This window comes from Leucoraja erinacea, chromosome 5 (genome assembly GCF_028641065.1).
Source record: "Leucoraja erinacea ecotype New England chromosome 5, Leri_hhj_1, whole genome shotgun sequence".
Classification (NCBI taxonomy): domain Eukaryota; kingdom Metazoa; phylum Chordata; class Chondrichthyes; order Rajiformes; family Rajidae; genus Leucoraja; species Leucoraja erinaceus.
The window spans coordinates 58967817-58986785 of NC_073381.1; the positions used below are offsets into that span (position 1 = coordinate 58967817).

At 41.8% G+C, this 18969-nt stretch overlaps 1 protein-coding gene across 1 annotated transcript in view; it reads left to right on the forward strand.

The window, feature by feature from the left end:
* Nucleotides 1-3842: 3842 nt before the first annotated feature.
* man1a1 (mannosidase, alpha, class 1A, member 1) overlaps nt 3843-18969 on the forward strand; it is a 409100-nt gene continuing 393973 nt past the window's right edge. Inside the window, exon 1 of the mRNA XM_055635735.1 lies at nt 3843-4841. Coding sequence (XP_055491710.1) covers nt 4329-4841 — 513 coding nt within the window. The 5' untranslated portion in view covers nt 3843-4328. The remainder of the gene's footprint in view (nt 4842-18969) is intronic.

The window sequence follows — 18969 nt, forward strand, 5'->3', positions numbered from 1 at the left end:
GATAGGACTCTTAAAAATAGCAGAGTCAGGGGATATGGGGAGAAGGCAGGAATGGGGTACTGATTCGGGATGATCAGCCATGATCACATCGAATGGTGGTGCTGGCCCGAAGGGCCGAATGGCCTAATCCTGCACCTATTGTCTATTGTCTATTGTTATGGGATTGGATGCGCTAGAGGCAGGAAACATGTTCCCGATGTTGAGGGAATACAGAACCAGGGGCCATAGTTTAAGAATTAGGGGTAGGCCATTTAGAATAGAGATGAGGAAAATCTTTTTCACCCAGAGAGTTGTGAATCTATGGAATTCTCTGCCTCAGAAGGCAGTAAAGACCATTTCTCTGGATGCTTTCAAGGGAGAGATAGATAGAGCTCTTAAAGATAGCGGAGTCAGGGGATACGTCAAGAAGTCAAGAATGGGGTACTGATTGTGGATGACCAGCAATGATCATATTGAATGGCGGTGCTGGCTCGAAGGGCTGAATGGCCTACTCCTGCACTTATTGTCTATTGTCTTGTTTATAATGTCTCTGCACTATTGTCCTCATGCTGTTCTCTCCTCCTCCCCGACACAATTGCCATCCCTGCTTCCCTATTAATCTGCAGTTTAGGTCAACCATAACCAATTGACTTTGTTTTGTCCCTACTCGCTGGTCATGCCTGTAGCTGAACTCTCAAGCCAGTGGAATATTTAGCATTTATTTCTTAAACATAATAAACATTCTGATTAAAAGTCTGATTAAGAAAATTAATTATGTGTCTCTCTCTATAAAAGCTGCTTAACATGCTGAGCAACGGAGTCATTTTTTCATAGCAGAGATTTATGATGAACATGCAACATTGCTTAGCACAATGACCTACCACTGAAACTTTCATGGGCCATCCAATGATGCCATGCCCCAAAACATTCAATATTATTTGCATCCTATTGAAAAACCAAAAATGGTATGTTCATCTTGGTGAAATGTCAGACAGATATGAACACTCACATAAGCCTGCCTTTGACATCAATTCTTGAACCAAACAAGCATGATTTGAATTAAATTACAAACGTTTGTCTTTGCCAATGATTGCACTGATGGATACGACTAGAGGAAGAAAGTAAGGCAAGTAGCTCCCCCACCTGGAATGCAATTTCCAGTCCTGTCCCGATAAAACATCAGTATAAACTTGTGTAGGAAAGAACTGCAGATGCTGGTTTAAATCAAAGGTAGACACAATATGCTGGAGTAACTCAGTGGGACAGGCAACATCTCTGGAGAGAAGGAATGGGTGACGTTTCGGGTCGAGACCCTTCTGCAGAAGACAACTTACATATCACTGTGATTCTCAATAACCTGGAAATGAAACACCCCTCACATACCGGCCTCATCAAAAATGATCAAATAGCAAAAACAAGGGGGAACAGTTTAGGAAACTAGTTATGGTCTGTGGAGCTAAGGGGCTCAAACTCCGCTGTGACTTCACCCTATGAAGAGAGAGTTGGCATCTGTACTCCACTTGTCCCTTCCTCTTGTTGTAGACTATGTATATCCACTATGTGCAGATCTGCTTCCAATGTACACTTTACACAAACTACATTACACATAGTGAGCAAGAAGGAACTGCAGGTGCTGGTTTAAGCCAAAGATCGACACAAAATGCTGAAGTAACCAAGCGGGTCAAGCAGCATCTCTGAAGAAAAGGATAGGTCACAGTGTTTCTATCACCCATACTTCCCCTATTCACAAGTCAACCACGTGGCTTGACAGAATACTAAGTGCTGGAAGAACTTCGAACAGGCAGCATCTGTGAAAAGAATGTACAGGAGACTTTACGGGTAGGGACCCGTCTGCAGATTGATCTGTTTATCGACTCTGACCGCTGTTCTTTCAACACTTTATGTTTTATTTAAGATTCCAGCTTCTGTACTTTCTTGCGTCTCCAGATGGCTTGACAGTCAGTTTATCACCATGACAACCTTGGTCTTCTCATCCTACAAGAGATATGTATTTTCCCCATACATTCAACCCCAGCCCCATGTCCGCAAATTGATACTAGCTGTCTTCTGAATTTTCCATTTCCTCTGAAAAGACTTCCACTGAAATATTAACTCAGATTCTCTTTTCACAGAAGCTGCTTGACCAGTCGTGTTTTCAGCATCGATGGTTTTTTATTTTTATTTATAGTAACACTCAAAACCTGGTTTCGTGCTATTGTTCATTATCGCCAAGGTCAGGGTGAACTTCAGAAGTCCTGCCAGCCTTTGTTGCAGCCATCATTTAAGAAGAGCGGGGCTAGCTTTAAGAAGCACCGGCCATTCTCGACAGTGGCCATCTGTTGGCACGGGCAGACATTTCATAGTACGCGTAGCATTGAAATTATGTAACAATCATAGAGCTAGTGTGCGAATAAATGGGCATTCCAATTCCTGCGTCTGCTTTCGAAGATCATGCAACTTCGACCCACCCAACAACAGAATGTTTTCACGCTTGCCTTGTGTTATGAAGTTTTAAAATGCATGTAGCAAGTACTAAAATACGCTATCGTGGAAACCATGAGCAACTTAAAAGTGCACTCACGTCGTTTGATTCATCCTCTCCAAGGAAACTCAGAATAAGACACAATCTGGCATTGTACAGTTCGAGTAATAAGCCATTTTTGGATTCGACCAAGTGTGGCACACATACGGAACTCAATTGTATTTATGCAGGCGTAGACTATCTCCAGATTTGTGACAACACTTACATGGACTGTGTTTTACGAAGATAAGAAAAACACGCAGTGATTCTGTATATCACTGGAACACGGTCAAAGGTTACACAAGGTAACTTAGATGCACCCAAGAGTTAAAATCGGAATTAGAATTACACCTTTGACACATTGCACTTCCGAAATAACAACGCTCGCGTTTTAATTGTACACTTGTAGCATATAAACCCTCTGCACATAATCAGATTGTATAGCACGATTAAAGTACAATGTAACACCTCTTCCATTATTGTTGATTGTATGATGGTAAAACAAAAATATACTCCGTTACAATATATCCACGAGAGAATATCGCAGGCATATATATGGTTAGGAAGTTACTTGTTACAACGTGCATAAAAATACTCAAGTGAATATGCTTCAGGCTGAATTTTTGCGATTCGTCATTTGCCGAATGTATGAATAATATTTATATATAGGTGTTAACGAAACGTATCGGTAAAAAACAGGCACAGCGAGCGATCAGTTTTGTCCAATAGACACGCGAAACATCGGATATTGAAGCACAAGATCCGGCAGTGCTATTGAAGCACTGGAGTTAACCAGCTCTCAGACTGTTCCACACCATTTGTTTGCCAGCTCTTATGTAAATTGTCCATGTGTTCTCATCTCCCTCGAGAATTTTCAGAGGCCTATACAATTATTTAGAATTAATTGTACGGATTGATTCCGACCGACTATAAACAAAAACGCAGGAAACGAAGTAACACGTGGGAAGTGCTTAGATTTTGCTGAACTACAGTTGAATGCTAATTGTAGCAGGCAAAACGAAGCGAGAACAGCTAAAGAGAATAAAATATGAATTCGAATTGCAGCTTTGACAAACAGAAAGTAATCGAGACTTCGCGAGTGGCTGCGGAAACCATTGACTGATTGGAGTATTTTAAATGACACATGCACGACGAAGGAAGTAAAACGCGGAAGCGAAAGGGCGTTGAGACTTAAGTTTATTTGCTGGTCTTGGAAGGACATCCTGTGATGGGTGGGATGCAACCAGCTTCAGCCACACACGGACGGGCAGACACACTGACACATACACACACACACACTGCCAGATACACTGACATACACACTGACACATACACACACACACTGACACATACACACACACACTGACACATACACACACCGCTGTCATCCTACACGGCGGAAGCGCCGCACGTTCACTCCTCCCATTGTACCCGAGACGCGCGCATTGGTTGAGCGACATGGCGTTGGAACGCGGGCCCGGTGCTCGCGGCTGGCGGCGCACGATAGGTTGAGGCTCTTGTCCCTCCCGAGGGCGGGCTTCCTCCGTGGCTCCGGGGCTCAGGCTCAGCGTGTACGCTCGGTTTCAGTACCAGTGCTTTTCTTTTCGCAGCCGCCAGTCGTTGTGTACACGTCTCTCACTATGGACAGGTGATGCATTCAGCAGCAGCCTGCTCATTCTTCAGTTCAGTTCAGTTTCAGGCAACCCTGCCTCAGATCCGCAAGGAGAAAGCCTCTCACTTGTACTTTCTAGCAACTGACAAAAGTCTCAAACATTGAAAAGTGTTGGGCAGTTTCTCATTTGCAACGACCACAACACAAGGAAGAGAAATGCCACCGCCAACTCTACTGCCTTTTACTACTCCTAGGAAGTCAGGGACCAACAGTTCGGTATTAATCAGCCGGCCCGCCTTTCGACTGACTGAGAAATTCCTTCTGCTCTTAGTTTTCAGTGGTTTTATCACTCTGTGTTTCGGTGCGATTTTCTTTTTACCCGACTCATCCAAGCTGCTGAGCGGGGTGTTTTTCCACTCGCAGCGGGCTTCGATTATAGGCAGCGGACCGAAACTGGACGGCGGCAGGGAGTTGGAGGGGGATAAGTTGAACAAGATCCGTGAGGACCATGAGAAGGTTCTGCGCGAGGCGAAGGACACTCTGCAGAAACTGCCCGAGCAGATAAAGCAGGAAATCAAAGAGGAAAAGCAGAAAGTTGTGCAGGAGTCGGCCAACAAGAAAGAAGCAGCCCCGCGCTTGCCGAATGTCGTCTTCCGCAAACCTGTGGGAGCAACAGGGCGTGAACCGAGCGACCCCCAAACCCGAGAGAGACAAGCCAAGATCAAAGAGGTACATCACTCGGAATTACTCGCCCCCTCTTTCTGTCATGGCCAGTGTAGGGCTCTCTCAACTTCATTCTTCCTAGTCTCCGAGGCACTTTCTGCGATCGTTTCCCCATCAGTGGCCGCGGTGTTGGAGTCAGTCTTGAGTTTGTAAGCTGGTGCGTGGTGTTACAGTCGCGCACTCCACAATGTCAGATGGACAGGAAGAAAGCTGTGGACTCCCGAGGGTTTTAAAGCTGCCACAGATGTATGTAGAATTTTTAAAACGCGCCGCTTGTGTTCATATAACGCAATTTAACGCACAAAGCCGTCGCCCACAAGTCTGCAGCATGGGAAGGGAATGGATCGGATGCAAAAAGCTTCTTCAAATTCTGTCCTTCAAGCCATTTATGGATTTGAAAACATGAGCTCATTTTAATATTCTGGACATTAAAAACATGCAATAATGCTCGTTATAGAGAGATTCGTCCTTAAAGCAAATATTATGGAGCCAAATAACGCTCCTAGCTGTCAGATTACATGGTAACATGTTATATACTTGCGGAATACACATTTCTCTGATTATTTAAAAAAAAATAACATATGCAGTAATTATTTCACTTCTGGACACGTTTGAATTAATAGTAAGGCAATTGAGCGCTGATGCTGATTGTTGTTTATTGATCCATGCGAGAAAATACTTGCCAGTGAATTTGAGGAATGGACTGAGCTTGAATGGGATGTTCTCCCTAGTTGAACTTGCCACTAAGATTGGTAACCAGGGCGACTGAGAGTGTCGCTAAAAGTACATTGGTAAGAGTACAAAGAGGAAAATCATACACTGATAAATATTTATTTAGTTGAGTCAAAATAAATATGATGTTTTCTGAAAACACACCATTTGTAGCACAAAGGTGAGAGTAATCTAGACTTTTTATTTCCGATATATATCAATTGTTTTAAATGCAGTTGCATGCTTGGCCACGAACCCATTTGGTTCACGGCTATTGTCAACTACTTAATATCATGCACCGATATTAGCGCAGTTTATGAAGTGGGTTTAAACTTCGTCCCTGTTAGAAAGTACCTAGTTCTTGCTTCAGATGCAATCTTCACAGTAACAGTCATTTAGGTATTCTGTCCATAAACCAGTTAAAACAGAAACATTTAGAAACAGCTTTCTTTAAATTTGTTTTGTTGTCACAGGCACAAATGCGCAAAAACACGCGAAAAACCAAGCCAATGCCGAAGTGGGACAGATTTAAGTTTAACGTGCTTTTTTTAATGCAGTATTTATTATCTTATCCAAATAATCCGACATACTTTAGTTAGACAAGGAACTACAGATGCTGGTTTACAAAATAATACAGAGTGCTGGAGTAACTTAGCGGGTCAGGCAACATCTCTGGAGAACATGGATAGGTGACGTGTCGGGTGGAGTCAGAGCTGATCCATGTTCCCCTGAGGCTGCCTGAACTGCTGAGTTACTTCAAAACCTCGTCTCGTATTTTTAACTTTAGTTTGAAATGTGAAGCAGAATGAGAAAGAATATTCCAATTTAACTTTATATACCTTGCCCTCCATACAAATATTTTCCTTATTGGAAGTTAGAAATAATAAAGGAAAAAGAGTTGTAATTTCCTATTGGTTATAAACCAGCTTCCCTCCTAATAAAGCATCTCACTAACTCCAACCCTCTTAATTAGACCCTCAACTCCTTTAATTTCTGAAAGTTTTGGTTATTTTTTTCAAAAATACCATCAACCCCCACATCCACTCAAACCTTTTGCTGTAATGCAAGCTGACAAATTGTTACATGGGATTGCCCTCCATTCTGAACGCAGACAGTGAGAACAGCTGTCAGAAGATACAGCAGAATATAGATCAGCTGCAGAAAGAGGCAGTGAAATGGCAGGTGCAATTTAACCCGAGCAAGTGTGAGGTGTTGCACTTTGGGAGGTTGAATGTATACAATTAATGACAAGACACTTAACAACATTAATGTGCAGTGGGATCTTGGAGTCGAAGTTCGTATCTCACGAACAGTGTCAGCATAAATAGATAGGGTGGTAAAGAAGGTGTGTATGTATGCTTGTCTTTATTGCTAGGGCATTGAGTACAAGTGTCAGGATGACATGATGTAGTTCTACAGGATGTCAGTTCAGCTACATTTGGAGTATTGTGTGCACTTCTGGTCACCCCATTACAGGAGAGATGTGGAAGCCTTGGAGAGGGTGCAGAGGAGGTTGACCACCAGAATGCTTCCTGGATTAGAGGGTTTCAGCCGCAGGAAGAGGTTGGCTAGATTTGGATTATTTTCTCTTGAACATTGGAGGCCAGGGTAGATTTGACAGAAGAATGTAAAATTATGAGAAGCATGGATAGGGTAGACAGTCGGAGCCTTTTCCCAGGGTGGAAATGTCCAACACTAGAGGGCATAGCTATAATGTGAGAGGGCAAAAGTTTAATAGAGATGTGCAGGACAAGTTGGGAGGCACAGTGGTGCAGCGGTGGAGTTGCTGCCTTACAGCATGAGAGTCCTGGGTTAATCCTGTCTATGGGTGCTGTCTGCACATAGTCTGCACGTTCTCCCTGTGACTGTATGGGTTTTCCCCTGGTGCTCCGGTTTCCTCCCACATTCCAAATACATAAAATCAGCTTCTTTATAAATGGAAAAATTGTCCCTGGTGTGAAGGATAGTACGGTGTATGGGGTGATCACTGGTTGGCATGGACTTGGTGGGCCAAAGTGCCTTTTTTCACGCTGTATCTCTAAAGTTATTTTACACAGAGAGCAGTGGGGGGCTGGAATGCTTTGCCAGAGAGGTGAAGGCAGATATGATAGCTGCGTTTACAAGGCTTTTAGATAGGCTTATGGAAGTGAAGGGAATAGAGGGATGTGGATCAGTTACAGCCAAATAAGATCAGTTGAACTAGGCTTAATGTTTGGCACAAACACTGAGCTGAAGGGCCCGTTCTTATGCTGTACTGTTCTGTGATGTTAACAAGTGTGAACAGGTGATTGATGGTCGACGTGTACTTGGTGAGTCAATGGGCCTGTTTCTATGATCTAAACTAAACATCTCTTCACCTCAAACACTCCCTATGGTTGTGAGTTCCTTATTCTCACCACTCCTTGTGTGATAAAGATTCTATTGAATTTATTACTAGACTCGCAGACACCGCAGATACTCGTATAATTTAACAACCTCAACTTTTGCTCTTTTGTAGAGAGACCAAGGGTGTTTCTTCTTTCTTAAAGTGTTTAACCAATTTATGATAGCTTCATTATTGATTTTTTATTTTTGCACACTGCCCAGCTTCCTGTGTTCTAATAATAAAACAGTACATACACGTGTAATCTCGTACAAGGTCTGAGTGACGTTTAGCAAAACTTGGCAGTTTAAATCCTGGAAATAAAACTCAGTGCTTTGATTAGCTTGTGTAGTTTATTAACCCAGAATTGCTGCTTTTGAATTTTCTGCTCATAATTTAAGATTCTTTTGTCCCTCCACCTCATTTTAAATCCTATTTTCCTAATAATATGTGAGCTGCTATATCGTCCGATCAGCTGAGAAGGTTATTGGCTGCAACTTTCCCTCCATTGACGAACTGTACACTGCAAGGGCCAGGAAGCGAGCGGGTAAGATCATCTCTGACCCCTCTCACCCTGGCCACAAACTCTTTGAATCACTTCCCTCTGAAAGGCGACTCCGGAGTGTTAATGCTGTCGCAGCCAGGCATAAAAACATTTTTTCCCCCCACGAGTATTAGCTCTACTCAATAACCAAAAATCTGTAGCCTCCTTTTGCTCTGGTATTTAATTTAATTCACATGTTTAATCAATAATGTTTTATTATTAATGTTTAATGTTTCATGTGTCATTCCTAACTGTGACTGTATGTCACGTTGTCACTTGTGGGCAGAGCACCAAGGCAGGTTCCTTGTATGTAAATACTTGGCCAATAAACTTATTCATTCATTCATTCAACACACTTTTCTTTATTTTAAAATTAATTGGTGAATTACATAAATATTCTGAATTTGATTATCATCTCTGGCTAATTTGTTGCCTCTCTTTTCAGAGTTAGTTATTTCTGATATTCACCTCAGTCAAAAAAAATTGGCGTTTTTCACAAATGTTGCAATTATTTTAGATTCCACCATTTCTTTTAATAATACAAATGTGTGAATGGTAGCTTTTCTGGCCTTGATCCTTGAGGGGGTCTTACATCACTGCATTGAGTGTTGTCTTTAAACTTTGTTCTGCTTTGGAGCTACCAACTATCCTTTTTGCAACTTATCTTCAACACTGTATTTTTATTCATTTATTTATTAAATGTCAACTTGCCAAACCTTTTTGGAAATCTTGATAAATTATGCCCACTCTGGTACCCTTGTCTACTCTGTGATGCTATTCGTAAAAGATGGTTTCATTTTGCAATTTGATCTCTTTTTCATTTAATTTTAGATATGCTCATCCATTTCCTATTTTAGCAGAGATCCCATTACTTTTCCTGTTACTGATGGCTAATTAAGAGTATCCTGAACGCATTCTGTCATTCTCCTTAAATGTGGGATTTTTGCTCTCAACCAGTCTACTGGTATTAGAGCCACTTTAAGCAAATCCTATCATTATAGTTACCTTTTATCTTCATCCTCACAGATTTTGTTTCTGATTTATTGATGGTCGTGTCAAATGTTTGGTAGCACCATTTATCTTCTAACTAATTAGTTCAACTTTTTTGACACTTTTATTTTTCACGTGTTGGTTTCTAAGCATGTTATACCTTGCAACATTTAATTCCAAGACCTGATGTTTTATAGCCATATTTATGCAATCTATACTACATTCAGTCCAAAGTTTTACGAGGTAACGTAAAGATCTATACTAGGCTGGAGGCTTGTGAAATTAAATGGCGACAGGGATGATAGCTTCAGTGACGATTGGAAGCTCATCAACTTAAAGGATTTACTCTCTAACTCCCTCTCCACAGATGCTGGCTGACTTGTTCAGTGGTTCCTTCAATTTCGATTTTATGTTCTCTCTCGACTTTTGACTTTTCTTGTTTTGTAAGATTTATTTATTTTTCTTTAGAATCTCAGGCACTGTCACAATTATTGAGAGTTTGCAACATTTTATATTTATTCCTGTCTATTAGAACATGTGTTTGTCTCTGGTAGGGGTACGATCTGCTGCTTCCATTTCAAACAAAACCTTTTTCCTCACCAGTTTTTCAATCAAGTGTTGATTACCCTGAGCTGCCCATTTCTGAACTGGTTTGAATGTGACTTGGGCTAGCCAGATTTTACAGAGGTACAAAATCAAGAGATGAATAGATTGGGTAGACGCCCAGAGTCTCTTGTCCAGAGTCCACAAATTGAGAACCAGAGAACATTGATTTAATGTGAGGGGAGGAAAATTTAATAGGAACCCGAGGGCAACTTTTACACGCAAAGGGTGGTAGGTGTATGGAACGAGCTGCCGGCGGAGGAAGTTCAGGCAGGGCCTATTGCAACGTTTAAGAAACATTTAGACAGGTACTTGGATAAGAGGTTTAGAGGGATATGGGTCAAATGCAAGCAGGTGGGACTAGTGTAGATGGGACATATTGGCCGGTGTCTGCGTAGGGGTTAAGGGCCTGTATCCATGCTTTAAGACTCTATAACTCTTTGACTATCTAGAGAATCTCATTCTCAATGTCCTGCCATTTAACTTGTTTCCTAAAACATTAGCTCAGTGGCAATGCTGAAATGGACCACGTCAATTGAATCCCCCCTCCCCTCAATGACCTAATCTCCCTTCTAGTCAGCTCAGGAAATCTCTTGCATTACATCAGCTTAATAATATCTTTGTGTTCCTCATTTGTAGCTGTAGAGCACCACCTGAAAAATCAAATCCCCTATCCCTTTCATATTTATGTTCTGATATTTTCTGGCTCTAACTATTGTTATTTCTGCCATACTCGCCTCCCATCATGGGCCTTCATTCTGAACTGCTTTACCATGGCTCCAATTGTGACGGTCATGTCAGAAGTTGTTTGACTGCTAGTAGTAGTGAGTAGATTCTCGTTAGCTGCCTGGTCAATGCTAGTGACTGAGGGGGCTTTCTTTTCAGCTGTTCTTCACTTTTGTTCTGTACACCATTTTCTTTCCAGGCCTATGATTGCCTTGAAAGTTGACTGTGTTCGTGATAGGATGCACAGAAACCCCCTTGTATTTTGCTGTCTTTCTCTGCTCCTTTCAAGATACTGCAAGGCTGCATTGTGCATTTATCCTGCGGAATAATTGTCTTTAGTAAATTTAAATATTTGCACCAAATGTTTCAAAAGTTTTGGTCACGATCTCTAAGGATGCTCACTGGTTTGAGAGAAGTTTTGCAAATTAATCATTTCATTGTTCTGTTTTGGGATATATAAAACACTAGACTTGAGATTTTTCAATCACCTGAAAGTGAACAATTTTGTACTTGCTGGAAGGATTTGAGGATGTTGTTTAATATTCTGTGCAGTGTTTGTCATTTGACAATTTCATGGTTTTGCATGCTGTTAGGTGTCAGAACCAAACAGATTGCAGCTGCTTTACATTGACACTAGAAAGATGGAAAAACCTCCAGTTTACAGCAGGTGCATCTTAGAATCCACTTCTTAGAATCTAGTGATACAAGCTGGCTTGAAGCCTTAAAGTAAAATTATGTATTCTCTGCGAGAAAGAAGTCGCGCATGACAGAGACACAAGCAGGAATCTGGAGCAACACACAATATGCTGGCGAAACTCAGCAAGTTGAGCAACATCTGTGGAGGTAAATGGACGGTTAACATTTGGGGTCAAAACCCTGCATCAGGATAGAGTGGAGAAAGAAAATAGCCAGTGTAAGAAGACTGGGGGAGGGTGATCAGCCAGTAGCTGATTTGTGCACCAAGGACAGGTGAGCAATGATGACCAGATGAAGCCAGATAAGTGAGGAGAAGCAGTGGAGTTGGGGGACAGAGGCAGGTGGATGATAGATGAAGGGAAGCAAAAAAGTTCAGATGGAAGCAGGTATGGGGAGGAGAGGATAGGATGAATGTGGGAAGAACTAGGGAGTGATAAGATGGGACAAAGCAAAGAACAAGAAAAAGCTATCTGAGAAAAGAGGTGGCACTAAAACCCTAGTAAAAGCGATGTCTACAAAGAGTCCCCATCCATAATGACATTCGTGTTGGGGGTCGTCATGCTCTGAATGCAATGTACAAGCAGTTTATGGGACGGTTAAATGAATATCATCAGAAGTTTATGCATACAATGCCAAAGACATTAATGTTCATAATTTCTTAAGTCATAGGATCAAAAGTGGGCCATTTGGCCCATCCAGTGTTTCCCACCATTCACTCATGGCTGGTCTAGGTTTTCCTCTCAACCCCATTCTCTTGCCTTCTCCCTGTAACCTTTGACATGCTTAATAATCAAAAACTTGTAGACATCCACTTTAAAAACACCCAATGACTTGGCTTCCACAGCAGTCTGAGTCAATGAATTTCACAGATTCAACACGGTTTGGCCAAAGAAATTACTCCTCATCTCCTTCTAAAGGTACGTCTTTTTATTCTGAGGCTGTGCCCTTTGAAACATCCACTCCATATTCACTCTGTCTGGGCCTGTCACTATTCGGTAAGTTTCAATGAGATTCTCCCTCATCCTAAACTCCAGTGAGTACAGACCCAGAGGCATCAAGCGTTCATGGCTTGTTAACCCAATCATCCCTGAGAACATTCTCTTAAACCTCATCTGGACACTCCCTAATGTGATAATTAGTTTTGAATTTTAGGATCATCTGGTTTTTTTGCCTGAAGCAAATTTCAAGTGTGAGTGTCAATGGGCTTTACATATCCTCATTAAGTTCCTCTTATATTTGCAGGTTGTCCAGAACTGAAGCCCCAAGTATATTTTTACCAATTATATTTTCATCACAAGAATAGAAGGTGTTTTGGAGGATGGTTGTTTGGACTCGTGTTGAAAATGTCTTACAACTGAAATCTATTTATTTTAATTCAATGAAAAACATTCAGGTTTTCAGCTGATTTTCAGTGTGATTGAAACTCTGAAATTGTCCAAATGCTTATGAAAGGTCATCAAGAAATCTGAAGCAAAATCAAGTTTCTTTCCCCCATTGTGGAAATTTATGCTAAATTAGTTTTTTCACGTATAAAGTTGATATGAATATTGTGATTTGTTCAAAAGCAGTTTTATTTGGGTCTTATTCTAAACTACAATGAGATACACTGCTTCATATATTTCTAATTAGTTAAATGGACTCCAGAAGATTTTGTCTATGTTGATAGCATAACAAACATAAAATCCTGTCTGTTTAATTGCATCATGTTCCAGGTATGCAGGGTCAGCTGCTTCTGGCGATAACATGATTACTGACTTTGCACCATCAGAGCAAAGGTTATTTCTGAACTTGGAACTAGAAATTTGTCAATAGATGACAAACTATTTAAAATTGATGAATTAAGACATTTACTGGATGTGTTAAGGATTCATCGGCAATCAATGTGGAAATGTACCCTTTGGCCCAACTTGTCCGCACTGACAAACATGTCCCACCTGCACTAGTCCCAGCTGCCTGTGTTTGGCCCATATCCCTCCAAACCTAACCTATCCATGTACCTGTCTAATTGTTTCATAAATGTGGCAATAGTTCCTGCCTCAACTTCCTTCTCTGGAAGCTTGTTCCATAAACCTATCACCTTGCAATACTAACTTTTTATAGTTTGAACTTTTGCCTCTGAAAAATATACCGTAAGCATCTTTCAGCTGGAATTATGAGCTGAGAAACACAGTTGATCCATGGACTAATGCCTTGCGTTTTCGACGTTTGGGTTAGAAATACCTGGAAATTAAAATTTAGAAAGAATGGCACTGATTGGGAATTGTAACTTCCCATAGTTATGTTAGATTTGAATTTAAGAACATTAAAAAATTTGGTTTTGTGATGTGTTATGTCAGATTTCAATTGAGCAAGCATGGTGATCTGATATCCTAGTACACCAATGGTTATTGTTAATTTTTCTTGTGTTTTGCCATTATCTTTGGCTTTGTGTCATTTTCTCTGAGACTGTGACTTTTTGGGCCTGTCCCACTTCGGCGACTTTTTGAGCGACTGCAGGAAACTATGCAGTCAAGATACAAGATACATTTAATTGTCATTTGGACCCCTTGAGGTCCAAACGAAATGCCGTTTCTGCAGCCATACATTACAAACAAATAGACCCAAGACACAACATAATTAACATGAACATCCATCACATTGCTGTGATGGAAGGCCAAATAAACTTCTCTCTCCACTGCACTCTCCCCCCCCGATGTCAGAGTCAAAGTCAAAGCCCCCGGCTGGCGATGGCGATTGTCCCGCGGCCATTTAAGCCACGCCGGGTGGTGCGAGGTCGCACACCGGGTCTTGATGTTAGAGCCCCCGGCGTGCGCTCGCAGAGTCCCGCGGCCATTCCAAGCCGCGCGGGGCAGTGATGTAGACCCCTCTCCAGGAGCTCTTCAACCCCGCAACTCGGGCGGGGGAAGTCGCCGTTGCGAGAGCCCTGAAAAGCGGTCTCCCTCCAGGGACCCGCGGGCTCCCGGTGCCGCCGTCCACAGACCTGCCGTTGAAGCCTCCGACTCTCTGGTCGGGCCGCAGCAGCAGCAGCAGCAGCAGCACTCCTCCACCGCTCCACCTGCTCTGGACTCGGCCAGCCCCGCGACGGCGACGGTGAGTCGTCGGCACCAGAGTCCCCGGTCTCTTCCTGTTGGAGGCCGCTCCTCGTTGCAGCCCCAACGATAACGGAAACCTGACGAGAAAAGGTCGGGTCTCCCGTGCAGGGAGAGATTTAAAAAAATGTCATGTTCGCGGGTAGTTGCCGGGGAGTCACCTTCAATGTCGTGTGGAGTTCCCGCATTCTGGGAACTAGTTGCGGCCTCATTATGGTGACCGTGAATTTTTCAACATGTTGAAAAATTAGCGGCGACAAGAACGAGGCCGCCCTGGAGATTAGCGAGAATTCTCAAGCCATAGATGGATCGGCAGGTCCTAGTGGGCTGCCAGGAGGTCGAAGGTTCTTGAAGGTTCTAGTAGGTTGGAGCCGGTGCTGACCTGCTCATTGGGGAAAAAAAAGTAAGCCGTAGTTCTCAGAATTAAGGATAACCGACCGTAATGTTAAATGTCTGCCGAGCTTCACAGTCGTGTATCTCTGGCTTCTTAAAAGTTGTCTCCACTCCTTCTCCCCCCTTCTCTCCACTTCTCCCCCCCCCCCCCCCTCCCTCCCTCTTTTAAAGGACTTACTGTACACTGTGCTTTAGCCGTCTTTTACAGCGCCAACTTTCCTGTTCATCGCAGTGTGTGTCTGTATCACCTTGGCTTTGCACCGTGTGAATTTTTTAGACAGGCAAGTGGGGGGAGCACTGTCTAAAAAATTCACACCGGCTGGTGAAGGAAGCGATGTGTTTGTGTGTGTGTGTATGTGTGTTGTGTTCCAATCTGACAGTCGCCGTTCCAGTTTCCAGTATTTCAAGCGACTGCCGGCAACTTGACAGTCGCCGGCAATCTGCTGAAAAATTGCTTAAGTGGGACAGGCCTTTACAAGGCATGCAAAAAATATTAGCTGCAAGTTTTCTGCTAAATTGTATACTATCCAGACATGGATGGAGATTGTTGTTATTTAATTGTTATTGAATTCTGAAAAGCTAGAGCCAACTTTGCTATGTCTTGAGAGCAATATACGTTTTGGCAATATCCACATTATAATGAATGAAAATGAGATGTATTTGTTGCTCTGTTCTGTCCACATGGACTACTTATTCGCTATGCTACTGCATTTTATGACTATCCAATCAATTTTTTTTTTTACCAATTCTGTTAGTTTGAGAATGACATATGGCCTTTCTATAATTCCTTAAGGTAGGCATATCTTGTCAGTCTGTTTCATTGCATATTCTTTTTCATATTTTGTTTGGATTTAATTGAACCAACATGAAGGGGGCTTAAAATAAGTGGTAACAAAATTCTGGCTTTTACTCCGGTCTTTTAGTTAAAGTTTCAGACCAAACCTTAGCTTTGCAAATGTAATAAATATGTTTCACTCATTTCTATGTATATAATTTTGAGGGTTTCCATGAAAGTGGAATGAAATTAGAATAATACTTTACCATTTTCTCCAATGTGAGAATTTGAAAGAGAAAGAAACAGATTAAAATTAACGGTGCATTTAAACTAAAGCCGGTTCAGGCTATGCACTGCATGTAGGTGTGACATTCAGTCCTGTGAACTGTGTTTAGAAGTTAATTTTGCAGATCATCTGACAAAAAACTCATTATGGTTTAGCTGTGCACATTGAATCCCCACCCATCCTGCCATTTGGCTCTCTTCCTGTACTTTGGCAAAAATTTAACAAAAATATTTACAGTTACTACCCGGGCTGGTGATTGAATAGCTAAGAAAGTGAAGTGGTAATGCTGAAATGTATTTAATTTGGCTATCTTTCCTTTATTTACTGCAGTAAGATTTACATTTATAGAAATCCTTTTTTGGCCCTGATGTCCCAAAACATTTTTATTCCTGAAGTGGAGTTAATGGGACTGCATCTCCTTCCGTTTTCAGTTTACACAATTTTGCTTTTATTGTCAGCTTGCTGTATGAATTGATCTGTACCAAGGCCTGTTAAAACTGATTAATGTCGGAAACAGATCCAATAATTTCAATTGCGCTTTGGCAAGTGCTATTGCACGCTGTCAACTTAACTAGGTACATTACAAATTAGGATCATAATTTAAAATGTTTGACATTCAACCTTGGATGAGCTGGAATTTTCTTTGGTTAAACGCTGAAAAGACTGAAGTCATTGACTTTGACTCTTGCATCCTGTTTTTGTTAAATGCTTGTCACCTTTTCCGCTCTGTCCCCTTCTCCCGACCAATAAGCAGCCACTGTTGAACTGCTTGCAATCTTGGCATTCTGTGTGAGCTGATTGTCTGCTTCCTGGATCGTAAGCTTTCCAATTATTAGTCATAGTGTGTGGAAACAGGCCCTTTAGCCCAACTCGCCCACACCACCAACAATGTCGCAGCTACACTAGTCCCATTTGCCTGCGCTTGGTTCATATCCTTCCAAACCTGTCCAAATGGATAGTCCCAGCCACAACTACCTCCTTTGGCAGCTTGTTCCATACACCCGCCACCCTTTGTGTGAAAAAGATAACCCTCACCAATGTCTTATACAACTGCAACATGACTTCCCAACTTCTATACTCAATATTCTGACTGATGAAGGCCGACTCTACCTGCAACTCGACCTTCAAGGAAACATGTATGTACTCCTAGATCCCTCTACTCTACAACACTACCCAGAGTCTTACCATTTGCTGTGTAGGTCCTGCCCTTGTTCGAGTCCCAGAATGCAACACCTAACACATTTCGGTATTAAATTCCATCATCCATTCCTCCGCCCACCTGGCCAATCGATCCAGATCCTGCTGCAATCGTTCACAACCATCTTCACTATCTGCAAAAACACTAACTTTTGTATCATCAACAAACTTGCTAATCTTGCCCTGTATGTTCTCATCCAAATCATTGATGTAGATGACAAACAGTAACGGGCCCAACACTGCTCCCCAAGTCACACCACTATCACAGACCTCCAGTCCGTGAAGCAACATTCCACCATTACCCTCTGCTTCCTTCCATGGAGCCAATTTGCTATCCATTCAGCTATCTCTCCTTGGATCCCATGGGACCTAGCCTTTCAGAGCAGCCTACCATACGGAACGTTGTCGAACGCCTTACTGAAGTCCATGTACGCAACATCTACAGCTCTGCCCTCATCAACCTTTTTGGTCATGTCGTCAAAAAATTCAATCAGTTTTGTGAGATGATCTAGTTCACATATTTCTACTGAAGCAGCTGCATTTCTGCATCTTTCCCTTGGTTTGTCATCCATGTCTTGTCTCTGTCACCTCCAGACAAGACATCTGAATTCCTATTCAGCTGCTTATCTTCTAAATATTGTCAATGTCATTATTTTGTGCTTTGTTGCCCATATGTTATCACTATCTTGTCCAAGTTTTGAGTTAAACGTGCACTTAGAGAAGTGTGATGAATTTAACTCCCTGGACCTCATTTAAAGTTTGTGGTTAAATTGATAAGGCCCCTTAATACATTATGTCTCTTTTTCTGTAACTGCATGTAGTATTACTAGATCTTTGTTATATTGATTTTGGTCTCCCATTTACTTGTCCAGTCTTGTGATGTCTTTGCATTTTGCAAATTGCTGCCATTGACTTTAACATTGGTGATTCAAGTTTATTGTCATGTGTCCCTGTATAGGACAATGAAATTTTTGCTTTGCTTAAGCACACAGAACATAGTAAGCATTTACTACAAAACAGATAAGTGTGTCCATATACCATAATATAAATATATACACACATGAATAAATAAACTGATGAAGTGCAAATAACAGAAAATGGATTCATAATAATCAGAGTTTTGTCCGAGCCAGGTTTAATAGCCTGATGGCTGTGGGGTAGTAGCTATTCCTGAACCTGGTTGTTGCAGTCTTCAGGCTCCTGTACCTTCTACCTGAAGGTAGCAGGAGATGAGTGTGTGGCCTATATTTTGGGTTTGTTTAGTCTATTGACAAATGAGAGGTTTGCAAAGAGGACATGATCTTAGTGTCCTATTGAAAGAATTTGAAATGTTAAAAACCATCACACTGTCAAGTGGCTGGCTTCTCTGCATGATGATGACAAAGACAAAGTACTTCATTTGCTCTAAAGTACTTTAGTTTATTATTGTTACATGTACAGAGATAGAGTGAAAATCTTTTGTTTGTGTGTTATCCAGTCAAAGAAAAGACTATACATGATTACAATCAAGCATGTACAGTTTACAGATAAAGTAAAGGGTATAACATTTAGTGCAAGATGAAGTCTGATTAAAGATCTTTCAAGGTCTCCAATGAGATAGATGGGAGGTCGGGACCACACTCTAGCTGATGAGGGCCGTTCAGTTTCCCGATTACAGCTGGGGAGAAACTCTTCTTAAATCTGGAAGATAAAGCCTCAACCAGGTTTACAAATGCGTGTTAAGTCGCTGGCTTTATATGTTCTTCGATCTGAACGAGCGGTT